Genomic DNA, 18115 nt, shown 5'->3' with positions numbered 1-18115 from the left:
TAAAGGCAGTTTATATAATTAATCAATCTCTGGGAGTTCACAGGGATTTAACTACTTCTGATCTTCCTTGCCACTCAGAATGCAACAAAAACATAATTCTGTTCAGTGAACTCTTAGTTTCTACATTTCTTGTGATTCTCTGATCAGGCCCCTGTATTTACCCGATTCGGAATTAAAAAAAAGTAAAAAGCCTATTTTTGACCTGTGCATGAATCGTATTGTGGGAGTTTTCTTACACATTCAGAGACTGACTTGATGCATTCAGCCTTAACCAAGATGCAGAGAATAATATAAAATTATAGGGTGATTCACTGTGTGCAAAAGCACAGCTTTTTGCAACCAACAAAATTTGTCTGCAATTTACTTTAATGGTTGCTCCTTTCTTTGTTCAGTGAAACTTCTGAATCAATGGCCTATCTACTGCAAAATGATTTATCTAGACCACACAGATTTTATATATTTTAATTCTCCAGGACTTTGTTGTTGTTGTTGTTCTTTTTTCTTCAATTCCTAGTTCTTCCAAGTAATCAGCAGGACTTCCCGGCCTCAAGTTTCTAGCCCAGGGAGACCTTCTGGGACTGTCAGTTGAGTTTCTTCCTTTCAGTTGTCTCTATGAATCTGGGGGTGCTGAGAAAAATTTCTATCTTGCATTTGGACTAGGTGCTCTTCTTCTAAGCACTTGGACAGATTAGATCACTCTTAGGACCCTGAGCAACTGATTCAGGGAGGCAGCATTCCACCCGTGCCCTCTCCTGCCTTCAAGGGAGAGCCCCAGGTGTGGGGTGACTGCTCTGGAGCAGAGAACACCAAGCTAAGGCCAGGCTATTCTCAGTACCTTTGACAAGAGCTGCTGCTGCTGGTTGTGCTTCTGGCGGAGGAAGGCCACTTCTTTCCAGAGGGCTTTGTTTTCCCTGGAAGCGAGGAACAGAAAGAGGCAAGTTGGTGAAAGTGATCGACTTCCAAGGGTGGAGACTTTTGCAAGAAGATTTGGGTTGCTGCACTTAAGGAAAGGAGGGGATGTGTGGAAGCAGGAGGAGACTAACCAGTTTTCCATTCCAAGAGACCCAGAATGGAAAAGGAGATGCCACAACATTACGGGACTTTCCCTGGGGTTCTGGAGGGGCAAAAAGAGGCTTTTCTGAAACGATGTGAGGAAGGGGTACACCTAATCGTGCTTGAACTACAGTTATTGCCAAGGTTCTGAAGAAGGGCTTTTCTCAGCTCTGCTTCATGAGATCCTTTAAATGGAGATTCGGGAGGCCAAAGTCAGAAGAGATCACTGCTCAAGGGCAAAATATCTGTCCTGCAGGCAAAAAGCACCAGCATTTCCAAGAAGGGGACAAGCAGAAAGTTTTGTATCTGCGGACATCAATGGGTTAGACAGCCTATCAGTCCAGCCCTTCATCAGGCAGCTTTTTATAGATTTAGGTCATCTTCTGCTCTCCCAATGACTATAGATCTTTTCACGTCCCACAGTAGACCATTCTTAATTAAAACATTAAAGAACAACGAATAAACTTGCAGGTGAGTAAAATCTCAGGTAAAATACTGCAGCTGAGCAGGCCAACTCAGTAACTAGCAGGAGCAAGATCTTTGGGGACAGAGGATAAAAAAAATTAATAAGGAAACAGTCTTCCTCCTAGAGTTGCAATTATTAGTAGCCACAATAGCAAGATCCTTTATTTCCTTTTCAAAGTGGGTGGGTGCTGATAACATGGCATCATGTTTGTCGTTGGAACAGAAGAAGGTCATCCAGGATGCCAACAAGTCCACCTTTCTGTACTCAGGCAATCCCTTCATTCTATCTGCAGCTTTATAGATGGGGTGGGAAACTCATCTCATGATTTGCCTCTTAATACTTGCTCATGGTGCATTCATGGTGTTGCACCTTTTCATACTTTCCAGCTTGATGTCCATGCTGTTCTGTTGCTCCCTCATCTCCTGGACCTCCGACAACACTTTGTGCAAGTCGTCTGGACAGATTTTGAGATCTTCTGGCCTTACCGTGGCCACCTGTGTCAGAGTAGACTGAAGATGAGAAGATGAAACATGTTTATAAAAAACAAATGCAATTGAAATTTGACTCATAAGGAGGACGCTGAAGACACTCAGACACACAACCTTCCCCTTGCTGATCATAGATGATAAGCCAAAGCTGCTGTTTATGCCCACTCAGGAATCGCTACCTGGGCACTCATCTACCCCAGTACCAGAATTGTACTGAGAAACAGGATTGCAACATCCCACTCAGAAAAGCAGACACACGTGTAAAAGGAAAAGGCTAAATCTCAGAAGTCTATGACACTGATTGCCTTACGGCTGGTCAATTTTGGTGTAATGTTCACATCATTATTCATATGATCTTGGGAAGAGAAATAAAAGATGTATCAAACTTTAGGAATTTATCCATTTATTTAGAGGTTTGTCCTTATTGTACTTGGAATATATTTTTAAAAAAGATCATATTGAGTTGTCAAAGGCATCCACTGAAGAAATTTGTTCACTCTCATAGTTTAAATGAAAGTCATATTGGTATCATCATCATGATCCTGCACAGGCCAGGTTTAATTTGTGGTTTAAAAACTAAGTCGTGTTTACATAATATATGAGGTTTTATTTTTCTCTTATTGGTTTTTGAAATATATAGTCATACAGAAACTATGTAACTGTAATTACATTTTGTAGCTGGTTGTTCCGCCTCCACTGCTCTAGAATTTTACAAGTAATTCAGTATTTCACCCATTAGAAAAAGAATTAGCATGGATAAAAAAAATCAAAGCCAAGATTCCTTCCTCAAGACAAGCTCAACTCTGGAGACTTTATGAACTCGCCTGTATGCAAGCGGCTTGCCTTGACCTTCTTCCACATTATCTTTTCATCCATCCAAGCACTAAAGAGATTCAGCCCTGCTTAAGTTTTGGGGGTGAACTTTTTAGGGGGGAGGGGGAGATCAGTCAAGGTCCAATCCAGTTTTGCTCATAATGCTTTAAACAGAAAATGGACCAGGTAACATGTGATAATATTGAACAGAGAAATTTTAACCAAGTAGCACTTGGTTAAAACAGTACCTTCCTTTTGATGTTTGCCAGCAAATCAATCTTCCCTCTCTTGAAAAACGGATGCTGAAATTCAATGGCAGGATTCTTCTCAGAGGTTATCATGCCATTTTCAAGTGCCATCACTTTCCTGAAGCCATCTGTAACAACATCAGAGGAAATTCAATGTGCTTGTGTCTCTGAGAAGCCCACTTTCATTTGAACTCTTTCCTTTTCCTTTAGTTAGGTGCAAACACCCCACTCAAAAGAAGAATTACAGTGGTGACATTCTGATATGATAAAACCATTTCCTTTCTTCCTTCTTCAAAGGGAAGAGACCCATGTGATAATAGGCCAATGGAAGAACAAAATATGGATACCAGCAGGGCAAAGTCAAGGGAGGGAAGATGCGTAATTCTTACAAGGCAGACTGGGATTCTTTTGAGTTTTTGAAACTGAAAGGACTAAATTTGCTTTGCAGAATGAGCTACAGTAGTGGCCAAAATTGTGGAAACCTTTTGGGAAAAGAATATTTTTGAGGTTTGATGGTTAATAATACCACTTTTTTTTTTTTTTTTTTTGGAGTTTCAAGATAATCCTATTCCACTGCTGGAATGGCCTGGGAATAGCCCAGACCTTGAAAATCTATGGAACCAACTAAAGAAACTTGTTAGTCAGAAGTGACCCAGCAATAAAACCCAGTTAATAGAAGCCATCCTTCAATCTTGGTTTCGCATTATAACAGCTGCAGAACTAAAAGACTTGGTGTACTCCATGGGAAGGCATTGTAAGGCTGTAATTCATGCTAAAGGTTACTGTTACTAACTATTAACTGACAACTAACCCTAACCGCCCCCCATGTAGATGTAGTACCATTAAGGACTACTCGTTGAGCATGGCTTGTCAGCCAGTTACAAATCCATCTGATGGTGATGGTATCTATCCCACTTTTTTCTAGCTTACCAAGAAGTAGGTTATAGTCTATTTTGTCGAATGCCTTGCTGAAGTCTAAATATATTATGTCCACAATATTTCACTGGTCTACTAATTTAGTCACTATGCTGAAGAATGAAATAAGATTGGATTGGCATGATCTGTTTTTAACAAAAACAGATGTGGCTTCTAGTTATTACTTTACTCGTTTCTAGATGTTGGCAGATCTAGGGTTTTTTTTATTATCTTTTCCAGTATCTTCCCAGGTATTGATGTTAGGCTGATTGGTGGGTAGTTTCCTGGGTCTGTTTTTAACAGAAGCCTATTCCAACCTCAAGACTGTATCTGTATCAATCACTGTAACTCCAAGCTCCAAAATCGGCACAGAAGAGAGCTGTTTTCAGCCCACTTCTGAATGGTGAAAGGGTAAGAACTGAACTGATAGTTCTTGCAACAAAGGGACATTCCCACACCACACAGCCAAGGACCTCGGTTCTTTAGAACTTAATAGATAACCAGCAGCACTATGGACTCAGCTCAGAGGCATCCCGGTAACCAAGTCCTAGTCTTCCTAAGCAGCTAGTTGCCATAGCAGAGTAGCTATACTCTGTAGCAACTTCAGCTTCTAGGGTATTTTCAGGCATAACCTCGGCTATAATAAATTGCAGTATGGCTACCATGTGTTTACAAGGTGTGAATTGCTATCTTGAGTCACCGTCTTCAATCTCTCCTGATCCAGGAAAGGAAGGAGGCAGCTGGCATACCAGCCAAGCCTGAACACAGCTTCCACTTATCTGTCTAGCTGGAGCCCCAAGTCCAAGAAGGACCCCCCCAGATTGCGAACCTGCTCCTTCAGAGCCTCCATGGAGCCCAAAGAAACTCACAGCAACTGTAGGAATCTGCAATCTGCATATGTGCAGGGATTTTCCTATCTTGGATGGCAAACCTCAGATAAGGAAGGTTACTTGCACGTAAGCACCAGGAAATTACATTAGAAGATAAGACCCTAATTCTGTAAACAAGAGGAACAGGAGGAGAGGAAGTGGGATGTTTGTTAGATTTTAATTATAGCCAAATATTAGAAGTGCTTAAGCCAGCAGTAATGATTAACCTATGATTTAAGTTACCTGGAAGATTCTGTAGCCAATGAGATGCTGCCAAGTACGCTGTAACTTGAAAGTGACAAACTATATAATGTCACTATGTAAGACAATAAAATCACCACATACACCCTCAACCTTTGTGTGTGTGTGGTCTCTACAAGCAACAGCAATTCCATCCAAGTCTGCTCCACCACAACCAGTCCTTCAGTCTCCAGGACTTCCAGTGCATCTCGTTCTGCAGCAGGATGGAAAGCTGAGTGTGATCAGCACACTGCACTGATAACATCAAACCCTCTCCAATTACCAAGAGTGAGCAAGGCCCATCAGACTCTCTTCCAGGGCTTCCTCTGCCTTTTAAAAGATACATGACCACCAACTGAAGGTAGCCTACATTCTTTTGCTTCTCTTTGGTGCTGGAGGTTTTACACCAGTCTCTTGTCATGAATCTCCTTGTCAATTATTTATTCATTCTCCCCGAGACCTCAAGATGACTGACCTATGGGACTTTGTACTTTTATTTCCCACAACAGAATGACTGATCCAAAGTTATACACTGAACGCCATAGCCAAGTAGGGATTTCAAACCAGGCTTCTTAAATACAACTTTGCTAAAGGCACATCTGCCCTGGAACGCACTGCACTTTTCCTTGCATAGCAATAGCACTTTGACTTATATACTGCTTCACAGTCCTTTCAAGCCCTCTCTAAACTGTTTACAGAGTCAGCATATTGCCCCCAACAATCTGGGCCCTCATTTTACCAACCTCAGAAGAATGGAAGGGTCAATTTTGAGCTGGGAAGACTTGAACTGCTAAACTGCAGGCAGCCAGCAGGCAGCAGAAATAGACGGCAGTACTGCATGCAATACCACTGCGCCACCATGGCATACCTATGTAGGATATGCCACACATAACTCCAAATGGGCACGCGTTAGAATGAGCATACAATACAACAGGGTGTGGTTACGGGCAGCAGTTGCTACTTCTATGTAGCTATCCTACCCTGAAGTTTACTTCCTATAGCTACGAAGGTTTATATGAACCGGGTAACAGAGCTATGCAAATTCTCTGAAAGGAGTGCTTCAAAGTCTGTCAATACTAGGACTTCCGGTGGCACCGCAGGTGCTGACAGATGCTCCTTTTGGATCGTCAGCCCCGCGATTTTGTTAAAACCGCCAAGACAGCGCAAATCAGCTGTCTGGCAGCTTGGAAACCTTCCCCTCGGGAGAAGAGAGGAAGGCGAGCAGCCGGACAAAGGTAGAGCTCCCCAAAAGCCCTAGGAGCAATTCTGGGGCTTGGAGGGTGAGAGCTCCCTGGTAGTTCGACTGAGCTCCGAATCCGAGGCTTTTCTGCTTTAAGCAGAACAAGACGCCGCGACCACCCCTGCAATCAACATTCAGATTCAAAATAAGCTTAAAGCAGGCAGAACAAAAACAGGAGTCCTAGCAACTGCAAGTACTGAACTTTAACTCTGTGTCTATACTTCTTCCTTCTAAGACTTTTAAAACGAAAGCAAAAATGGCGCCTGAACTGTAACAGGGCGTGAAAGTGAAAGTGATAGTTAACATCGTTAGCACTTCTAAGGCTGTTTAAGATTACTGGGTTCTACAACAAAGAAAGAAAGATTTAAAGTGGGAAGACAACAGTTTGGACTTTAAATAAACTATAATACTTAAAAAAGATTTTAAAACATTTGGATTTATTGATTTGGTTGCTGTAGGAAGTATAAATTGAAAGCTAAAAATGGCTTCTAAGCAAATAAAATCTGGCTTTAAAAGTGCTGGAGGATTGCCAGCACAACCATCAAAACTACAATCTTTGTCTACTTCAAACCTACAAATATTGACTTTGGAAGTTTTACAGGAATCTCTGCAGGACGCTTTGAAGCAACAAACTTCTTTTTTAGAGGGGAAAATTAAGGGAGTGTCTGAAGAGATGGCTGAAATTAAAGAAGTCATACAAATTCGGAATAAGGAAATAAGAGAAGATATAGTAATGGCATTTCAGGGTCTGGCAAAACACATTGAATTGTTGGATGAAAGAGTAGAAGAAATTAATCAGTCCAATCTGAATTTGGAAAATAAAATGGATGAAGTTCAGATCAAGGTGGATAGGGCAGACGATGAAGTGGTGATGTTACAGTATAGAGCGATGGAATTTGCCCTGAGAGTAAGAGGTCTGAGAGAACACAATCGAGAGAACTTGAGAGAGATCTTTGCAGAGGCTTTTGCAAAGATAACTGGGGAGCAACAAGCAGATCTCTCATTGCAAATTGACAAAATATATCGTGTTAATTCCTGGTTTGCTAGACAGAATCAATTGCCAAGAGACATTGTGATTTACTTTACAACGAGGAGGACCTGAAATGAAATTTTACAAGCTTTCTATAAAAATAAACTTCAAATTGCAGGACAAGAGGTTTTAGGGCTGAAAGAAACTCCCCCCAAAATGTTGAGAAGCAGAAAGGAGTTTGCTTTCTTGGTGGATGAACTTAGAAATCGACAGATTCAGTTTAGATGGGATGTTCCAGCTGGTGAATGGTGGTGAATTATATGGGAGAAAGGTATCGTCTTAACACAATTTGGAAGGCAAGAGATTTTTATACTAAAAATCTCATGCCCACCACCTCAGGAAATGAGGAGAAGAAAAGAAGAGCTGGCGATACAGGGACAGAAGGAAAGTAAACAGCCACAAGCTGCAGGAGAGACCTCGCTTATTAAAGAAGATTTATTGCAATTTTTTGGTACTGATCAACCTTTGGAAGTAGCAGAAAAAAGAGAAGAACCAAAAGATCAAAGGCATACTTGCGCTGCAGCAAAACGAAAAGAACAAAATTTAAAGTTACATCAAATCCAAATGAAAGCTCAAGAAGCTACAAAAACAGAAGCAGTGGGAGGAGCAAGGCCGAAGAGAAAGGTGAAGGAGGAGCTTCAGCTGGCGCTCTTAAAGCTTCAAGGTGTCAAGAATGGTAACTAAATTTTTGACCTGGAATGTCAATGGTTTGAGTTCACCACAAAAGAGAAAGAAAATATTTCATTATTTGAAACAGTTTAAAAACGATGTAATTTGCAACACAATTGCAACACATTTGCAATTTGAAACACATATTAGAGTGACAGATCAAAAATACTTGATAAATTCAAGATTGGGGACACATTTTGTTGCATCTGCTCCAGAGAAGAAAAATGGTAATAGTTATATACCTAAGAACAGATTTAACAGCCAAATTAATTGAGGCAGATGCTCAAGGAAGATATATTGCAATTGAATTCCTAATAGAAGGGAAGAAAACACTTTTAATTGGAGTATATGCTCCTAACCAACAGCAAGAAAAATTTTATAAGCTTTTGCATACCAAAATAATACAATGGGATTATAAATCGTGTATATTAATGAGTGACTGGAATGGAGTATTGGATACCCAAAAGGACAAAAAAGGATTACTTCAAAATACCCAAAATCGTGCAAGATTGCCTAAATTTTTTTTTGATATAATGGATGATATGGAGTTGAGAGATATCTGGCGGGAACGAAATGTTGAAGAAAAAGATTTTACTTTTTTTTCTGATAGACATCATCCTTTTCTAGGATTGATTTTATATTAATTATTAATGATTTCTTTTCTAGGGTAAAGAAGACGAAGATATGTTCAAGAATTTTATCTGATCATAGTCCGGTGTGTATGGAATTAGAGCAGGAAAAGAGAGCTAGAAAGTCTTGGAGGCTAAATGAAAATTTGTTTAGATATGAGGAAAATGTGAAAGAATGTAAAAAACAAATGAAAGAATTTTTTGTGATGAATATGCATAAGGGTACGCCTATGGAAATGGTTTGGGATGCAAGTAAAGCATATATGAGAGGAACCTTAATATATTTGAATAATAAATATAGACGTAGACAAGAAAAGAAACGGAGGGACTTAGAAGAGGAAATAAAAAAGAAAGAGCAGGCACTTATATTAAATCCAACAGATAAGAAAATAAAGGAAACAATAAATTTGTTGCGAGGGCAGACATATGTTGATGGCAGACCAAGTGGCAAATATCTTACAATATGCTAAACATAACACTTTTTGTAATGCAAATAAACCAGGTAGATGGTTAGCTTGTTAAGGAAAAAACAAAAGCTACATACTATAGAAAAAATAGAATACAAAGGTAAAGAGGTATATCAACAAAATATGATTAAAAAAGCTTTTTTAGAATTCTATACAAAGTTATATGCTAGTGATACAATTCAAGGCAAAGATATAGACAGATATTTACAGGAGGAGAATATCCCTGTAATTACACCAGAGCAAAGGGAAGGACTGAACCAACCAATAACTTCGGAAGAAATTATTTTAGCAATTAAACAGTTAAAGGGGGGTAAAGCTCCAGGCACAGATGGACTGATAGCTGTTTATTATAAAAATTTGCAGTTAGAAATGGTAGAACCGCTTAAGGAACTATTTTGCAAGATTCAAGCCAGAGGAGATGTACCCCCTTCTTGGAGAATAGCTTTTATTTCATTGATTCCAAAGGAGGATCAAGACTGTAGTCAACCCAAGAATTATAGGCCAATATCGCTTTTAAATACTGATTATAAGATTTTTGCTAAAATATTAGCAAATAGGTTAATGGTAATCATGCAACAAATGATTCATAATGACCAATCTGGATTTATAAGTGGGAGACAAATGAAATGTAATGTAAGACAAATTGTAAACTTATTGGAATATCTGGAAAGGAACAACCAAGTCCCTGCAGAGCTTATCTTTTTGGAGGCGGAGAAGGGATTTGATCGAGTGAATTGGCAATTTTTATTGAAAATAATAGAAAAGATGCAGTTTGGAGAATACTTTACACAATCTATTAGAGCAATATATCAGAGACAAACAGCACAAATAATAATTAATGGTGGTTTAACAGAAATTTTTAAAATTGAAAAAGGAACAAGACAGGGATGCCCTCTAGCACCATTATTGTTTATTTTAACTTTGGAATCTTTATTGAATAAAATACGAGGGACAAATAAAATAAAGGGAATTAAAATTAGACATCATGATTATAGATTAAGAGCATTTGCAGATGACTTGGTTGTTACTTTAACTCAACCAGTACAATCAGCTACAGGTTTAATGGATATAATTAGCCAATATGGACAAATGTCTGGATTTAAAATAAACAAAAAACAAAGATAATAACTAAAAACATGACAGTAAAGCAAAAAGAAGAACTAGAAAGACTAACAGGATTTGAAATAGTAAAAAAGGTTAAATATTTAGGGGTATATATCACAGCCCCAAATGTAAAATTATATAAAAATAATTATGAATTGTTATAGCAAAAAATACAGAAAGAGATGGAGAATTGGGGAAAACTACAGTTATCTCTGTTGGGAAGAATTGCAGCAATAAAAATGAATGTTCTACCTAGGTTTCTATTTTTGTTCCAAATGATACCAACACTCAAGAAAGATGAAAATTTGAGGGAATGGCAGAAGGGTATTAATAATTTTGTTTGGGCAGGGAAAAGACCGAGAATAAAGTTAAAAATAATGCAAGATATACATGAAAGAGGAGGTCTTAAAATGCCTAATCTAAGATTATACTATGAAGCAGCTGTCCTAACAATAATTAGTGATTGGATTAACTCAATAGAAGAAAGAATATTGAACATTGAAGGATATGATTTGTTATATGGCTGGCATGCTTACTTATTATATGATAAAAAGGTGGATAAGACCTTTAAAAGCCATATATTAAGGAATGCCTTGTTACGAGTTTGGAAAACATATCAATATAAGTTAAATTATAAGATACCTATATGGGCAATACCCAGACATGCGATAGAGAATACAAGTGTAGAACAAAAGCAAGAGGTGATTACTTATAAAGAGCTTCTTAAAATGGAAGGGGGTGTATTGCAGTTAAAATCTTTAAATGCATTAAAAGAAGAAAGAATAATTCAAACTTGGTTTCAGTATGGTCAATTGCAAGCTAGATGGAAAGAAGATCAGAGAATTGGTATCATGCAGAAAGAGGAAAATTTGGTAAAAAAAAATAGAGACCAAGGTCAAATGCATATAAAAAGATTATATAATGTATAGATGTATAATGTATAGAAATAGATTCAGAAACGGAATTAGTTAAGGATTGTATGATAAAATGGGCACAAAACATTCAGGAACCAATAATGATGGAAACTTGGGAAAAAATATGGGTTAGAAATGTAAAATTTACGCAAGCACAAAATTTAAGAGAAAATTTTTATAAAATGTTCTATAGATGGCATTTAGATCCTAAAAAGTTGGCTTGTATGTATCCGAATTTACAATCTAAGTGTTGGGAGATGTGATTGTGATAATGCCACTTATTATCATATATAATGGACTTGTAAAAAAGTTAAAGCATTTTGGATTAAAATATGGTGGATTATCCAAAATATTCTTAAAAAGAAGATAAAGTTTACTCCACAATTGTTCTTGCTGGGTATAATTACAGATTGTACGGTTATAGAGACTAAATTGATTTTAAATTTAATAACTGCAGCTAGACTTTTGGTGGCGCAATATTGGAAGAAGGAAGATTTGCCTACTATTGAAGAATGGACATTAAAAGTAGCGAATCTGGCAGAAATGGTGAAGATTTCAGCATTTTTGAAAGATCATTCACAAGAAAGATATATATCGGAATGGAGAAGATGGATTGATTATATTCAAAACAAATATCGGACTAAAAAGTATCAAATAGCTTACGAATGAATAGAAAAATTAAGAGTATTTATATTTAGTTAAGTAAAAGGGGAGTTAAAGTGTGAAGGGGGGGATAGGAATCCTTAGTTAATTAGCTTAGTTTAGCATATGATTGTTAATTGTGTGTGTATATATATATATATATATATATATATATATATATATATATATATGTATGCATATTCTTTCTAGCCAGGTTTTACCTACGTAAACTTAGTTGATCTACAGCCCTAGGTTCTGTGAAATCTCATTCACAAGTTTCTGGGCCTTTTTTCTGCTGACAAACTGCAACTCTGTGTTGCTCTCTGGGAGACTTGCAGTTGCAGTTGCAGTTGCAGTTTGTCAGCAGAAAAAAGGCCCAGAAACTTGTGAATGAGATTTCACAGAACCTAGGGCTGTAGATCAACTAAGTTTACGTAGGTAAAACCTGGCTAGAAAGAATATGCACATAAAAGCCTACGAAAAAGGAAAAAAGATACATACATACATACATACATACATACATACATACATACATATATATATATATATATATATATATATAAATAAAGTCTGTCAGTATTATACATTTCCCCAAGACATGAATGCAGTTACATCCTCTGCAAGGCTCCTGCAGCTACTTCAAAGGCCACTGTAGGGACATGGTTATGGAGCTGGCATAGCTTACGTGTAGATTGTGTTTCTGCTGCCTCAAACAACCGTGTGTGGTCTACATGAGCAAGGCCTCCTGGGGCCTCTATTAAAGCAGCTACAGGAACCTTTCAGAGGAAGTTGCTCCTTCATATCCCAAATGCAAATTTTAAAAAACCCACATACTGCTTTATAGCTATTGTACGGTAGGCGAATATTATACCTTTTGCATAAACCCAGTTCTGGTGTTAAATATTTAAATAATTTGTTGTGTTTATTTTCCGACAGTTTAGGTAGAGAGTTTGGGTTTTTTTTTTTTTTTTTTCATTTTAAGGGACACTGAGTGCCGAAAACAACAAAAATATAGACAGAATCTCATACTTACAGATATTGAGCTGTCGTATGAAGCTAGACAAATTGTTGTGTTTGAAGTACTTAGGAAGCAATTCTTTAGCAAACCTCTGTTCATCCAAAATGCAAAAATTCTGTCCATTCTAGAAAAGTTAAGAAAAAAAATAAGTACAGTAAGAAAGAGTAACTAAAGATGTCAAGATCTACTACTCAGTGGCATCATTCGGTCTATTATTTTAGTGCACCTCACCCAGTAGTATATATTGGAGGTGCACTGAACAGACTGGGAGAGATGCGACTTCCATCTCTTAACTAAGGAGAACCCACTAATGCAACCAGAGAATGATGGCAGAGCAATCCATCTCCAGTTGTCTCTACTGAGCCAGGAGATGAAGTGTCTCAGCTGAACTTACCGAAAGGGTGGAAGAAAACTCTTGGCAGCAGCCGTTGGAACTATCTCTCTCCCTTCATTATTTGGATATATGCTTTGGTTTGAGCTTCAGTAGCAGAGCTCCCACCAGCAAGCCCTGCTTCGGCCCTAGCTACTTTTCACTCGTTTTAGAGTTACAAAGCTAAGAATTATCAACTGTTGCAGTTGTTAATGTCCTTAAAGCTATAACTGATTCACAAAATGCCTCCAAATATAAGAAGTCTTTTTCTGAAAAAGTGAGCTTTAGATTTTTAATGGGATGGGACACATTGACAGAGTGACTGACGGGATGTAAGATGCAAAAAGATGTGAAATGTATTTATTGTAAATTTATATATGTGCACACCCAAACCACAAGCCAACAATGCATTTTGATTTGACCTCCTTCTGTGAAATGACAGAATCCAGTTTTGATTTTTCAGACATTAATCATACCAAGATTTGGGTTTTGTTATTCATTATTTTATTATTTTTATTTTGCTTTCATTCCACTTTTATCATATATAGTAGTATTATATAAACAGTAACATGTATTATTGATTGGATCTTAGCACAGGGCAAATCTGGGTGGCTTATAAAATTAAAAGATAAAACTAAACACCATCTATAAACAATACAAATGCAATACTATTGTCACTCAAGAGCAGGTCAGGAATGCTTCGCGAGTTGACAACTATAAAAATACAAATACTCAACTCTAACTAAAAGATGAAGAGGGAGGGAATAGGGTGGGGGGGGAGATGTGGGATCTGTTATTAATCTATCAACCACCCCCCAATGTGCCCCAAGCCCCAATATTACCTAAAGAATAAATGAAGCTACGTTACACAAACAGAAATGTACTATAAAAAAAAACCTAGTAAAAAAGAGACCTATGATTTCAATTTCCAAGCCCGTTCCACCTAGCAAGAACCTACGCTGTGCCACAGTTCTGGATTCTGAGTTGAACCTTGGAAGGCAGGAACCACCACACTCACACATACCGCTCTGGCTCAGCCTCAGGCACCTGCCCCCAGGATCCAAGTGATCTGCCTTTGCAGCCCAGGGGATCAGCTGCTTACACCTTGGCCAGGAATTCATGGGAGCCACATACATGCACCCCTAATCTTCTATTTGTCAACCCTATTTGCCTTCAAAGCAAAAGCATTACCTGGCAATAGCCCAAATAAATATTGCAGCTCTTGAAGCCACATGACCAGGAGTCAAAGAACCCTTGCAGTTATGAATTAGCCCACGAAGCAGGCTGTTCATGAAACAAAACTGATATAGGAGTTGCTCATACACAAGATTCACAAAAGGCAAGTGGACCTCTTTCTCTGACACGTTACAAGCAGCATTGAAAGTGAAACTGGGGCAGATATAATCAAAGTTTTCTCAGGAAAACTACTCCAGATCCACGTGCGATGTTCAGCCCAATAGTATTCTTAGCAAATCCTATGGTGAGAGGTGAATACCAACCCGCCCATTCTTAAGAGTTCCCTTATAAAGCCTCAGAACATTAATGAAAATAATTTTTGTGGTTCAGAATCCTAGATAATCCCCGAGAAAGTTTCCTGCAGCACGGTAAGTGCATAAAATGATTTATTAAAATGAACCCAGGAAAATGGGATTTCAACTGGAAGGTTTTATCTGGTTCCAACTAAATTTGCAAACACCCACATAATTACTTTGATATTATGTCTTTGCATGCCTGCATTCATTTTTAAACAAAATACTAACCCAACAAGGCATTGCCTGAACTAAAGGGGGGTGGGGGTGGTGAGGCAAGACAACACTTCAAAGTCATACAATGTCCCATTTCTGAAGCTAGATCATCCTGTTTTCCATCGACTAAACAGCCTGTGTCCCAAAGGTGCTTTTTCAAGAGGCAACTGGACTTTCTTGTTTTCTTTGAAGACATTTCGCTTCTCATACAAGAGGCGTCTGAAGAGCTGAAGGAGCTTCTTGGATGAGAAGAAGTTCAGTTGCTTCTTGCAAAAGAACCGTGGGGACAACCATGACCTGGATGACTGAGAATCTCCATAGACATAAACAGCCTGTGGTTTTTCAAAGGCTGAAAATAATTAGAAGAAAGCATTTCATAGTAAAAAAATGTGAGATTCAGATATCATACATTGTTTGCCCCAACACTCCTAGGTGTAATGTAAGGACGTACCCCACATCATTCAATATATTTCTCCATCAGAAATTATCCTTGCTTTCTAATTTTTTTCCCACAATTCAAACTTTATTCATTGTTTATACAACCAACCCACTGTAATGTACCATATTTCTTTTATACTATTCCCTTCTGCACTTGATTCACATTCATTTAGCATCTCTTTATTCCTGACCCCATTATTTTTAAGTTCCCCACTCCCACCACATTCAACTTCCTTTTCTGTTTCTCCCGATATACTAAACTCTCAGTTCCGGAGAACAAAGTGGAATACAGCCTTGTACTCGCTGCTTTTTTAGACTAACATTCCTTCCTCAAAACAGACAGCATGCTCCTGCCCTGTGTTCTATACCGCAATCGCTAAATGAGGACTGGCTGTAAAGTCATCTATTGCTCTGACAGAGCTCCATTTTTTCTGTCAAGCGGAACCATCTCGACTTTTGCTGCCCTGATTTTCAGATTCACACTCCTGACTGCATTGTACAACTTATGCCACATTTGCTAGAAGTTACCCGGGTTCTCTGCCAAGAAGAGATCATCTGTATACAGGAATATATCCAGTTAGGATCCCAACTAATACACCTTGAGTGATACAATAAGCATGTATCATGTACCTGCCTACAAATACATTGTGTGAGCAAGGGGGCCAACCAGCAGCATTTACAAGCAAGGTCAAAATTTTCCAAGATGGCAGGTTTGGAGCCACAGCCAAAGCCCTCCCCATTTGTACTTGCAGATATGGATGGCTCTGGAGACAACAATGTTGACACCTCATTATTTTCATGCATGCTTATTTCCACAACATGCTACTTGTATCACATACAGCAGCCACATTTCAACAGCACATTGCGGCAAAACATTCTGTAATTCAAAACTATTCAATTGAATAAATTACAATATAATAATAAAAAAATAGCTATAAATAAGTATAACTAAAATTACAGTCCGATTCAGTAACTTGATTGTCATTATCATGGCATAAAATGTTACTATTATTCTGGAGATTTCCCAATGCTGGCCATTTAGAAGGTAAGGATTGATCAAGGCACGGTACAGCGCTCACTGTAGTAGAGATCCTGTCTCTTTGGATCAAAGTCAAATTTCTCTGTTTGTGCTCTCTCCAGATCAGGCTGAGCATGGATAAAAAAAATGGGGCTACAATACATCAGACCAGGCTGTTATTTCCTCCAAGGAGAGCAGCGTCTTCAGCTAAAGATCCATCCCTGAAATTGTATCAATCCAGTATTTCAATTGGCAGAATAGTAGGTGATCCTTGATTGAGATGCATCCAAGCTTTAGGCAGCAGAAGTACACTAGCACTGAGCAAGGATCTCAAAAATAGATTGGACTGCTTTAAACCCACAAGTATTCTTAGAAATGCAAGACTATGCACAATACACCAAATACTTGGGCTTTTTACTATTAAGGGAGAGAAACTGTAACTCAGGGTTGAATAAGGGGACCTTGGCGACCTCTGAGCTTGGCTGTTTTCTTGGAGATGGTTCATTATCCAACTAGGTCATATTATCAGTGCTAGATTGTGTCTACAACTGATGATGTTACCCAGTTTGGGTAATGTAATGTCTGCAAGAAAGCAGCCAAACTCAGAGATCACAAGGACCCTCACTTGGGCTTTTAGAAGTTTAATTGCTGTGAGTGCATACAGTAGTTGTGTATCTAATTATTGTGTATCTAATTATTGCATTAGGAATTATTGCATTAGGAAGCAGGCACACTAAGAAAGTTTAGAGTGGCGTTTCCAGGAAGATGGTAACTGGAAGTATACATCTAGATATTAAAAAGTCTTCACCTGCTCCATTTGGTAGTTGTCAATTGTACCTTAGTTTCACATAACTATTTCAGGTCAACCAAAGATGTTAGCAGGTGGAAGCTGACCCACAGCCCCACTTGCAACACAGACAAAATAACAATATTTTCAGCATATATAAAAATGGAAATTGATTTTGCCAGGGATAAAATTTAGCTCTATTAAGGGTCAAGACAATATCATGTATAAAATCAAATAGGGGAGGAACAGAACATGTTTGAATACTTTAGCAGTTGTAATTATGTCACTGAGGTGCCTTCATGCAACATAATTAACTGGAGTAGCCAGCAATCAACAGAGGAAATTGTTAATTTTCATCAAAATGCCTCAGAAATTAATGTCACTTTTCTAGAGAAACTTTTGGTGGACTAGTATATTTTCCTGAGGGGAAGGGAAAACACTACAATCGAGAACTCTAACCCTAAATCCATATACGTCCTTGGCTATAATGTTTTGTTGGACCACCCTTTCAAGAAACTTTTGGCAGAGGAGTTTCACATAACTTTCCAATTATGCATAATAAACTGATTGGCAATAATTAGCCAGTCTGGTCTTCCCACTTTAATCAATTGGGATTATTAGGTCTAATTTGCAATCCTCCATCTTCCCTGTTAAACAGAAGGTTTGATGGCCTTTGGTGCATTACTTTTCAGCTTCATGCTCTTTGTTACGTGATATAACTTATATAACTTTTGCTGCAAATCATCTGGATTCTCTGCCAAGAGGAGAGCATCATCTGCATACAGATTGTATACCCAGTTATGGCCTAACACACCTCAAACGCTGCCACAGGCCTTTCTCACACCACTTGTCCCTAAGTACAAACAAGGAGGCAACCAGCAACGCCCACCTCAAAAGGCGGCAGACTTGGGGTTACCGTCCGAAGCTTTTCTGCCTGTTGATGTTGGACGGC

At 38.4% G+C, this 18115-nt stretch overlaps 1 protein-coding gene across 2 annotated transcripts in view; it reads right to left on the bottom strand.

Annotated features, from left to right (window-relative positions):
* Positions 1–18115, bottom strand: part of LOC139322773 (heat shock factor protein 3-like) — a 40921-nt gene that overhangs the window by 21975 nt on the left and 831 nt on the right. Inside the window, exons 2-5 of one of the 2 annotated variants that reach the window (XM_070951993.1) lie at positions 12821–12929; positions 3069–3196; positions 1889–2028; positions 836–911 (exon numbers count right to left, since the gene is read on the bottom strand). In XM_070951993.1, coding sequence (XP_070808094.1) covers positions 836–911; positions 1889–2028; positions 3069–3196; positions 12821–12929 — 453 coding nt within the window. The remainder of the gene's footprint in view (positions 1–835; positions 912–1888; positions 2029–3068; positions 3197–12820; positions 12930–18115) is intronic. The other variant, XM_070951994.1, reaches the window with a different exon arrangement.

The sequence above is a fragment of the Pituophis catenifer genome, unplaced genomic scaffold (assembly GCF_029215685.1).
Source record: "Pituophis catenifer annectens isolate HBS135680 unplaced genomic scaffold, rPitCat1.0.hap2 SCAF_11, whole genome shotgun sequence".
Classification (NCBI taxonomy): domain Eukaryota; kingdom Metazoa; phylum Chordata; class Lepidosauria; order Squamata; family Colubridae; genus Pituophis; species Pituophis catenifer.
This window is presented reverse-complemented; position numbering and strand designations above follow the sequence as displayed.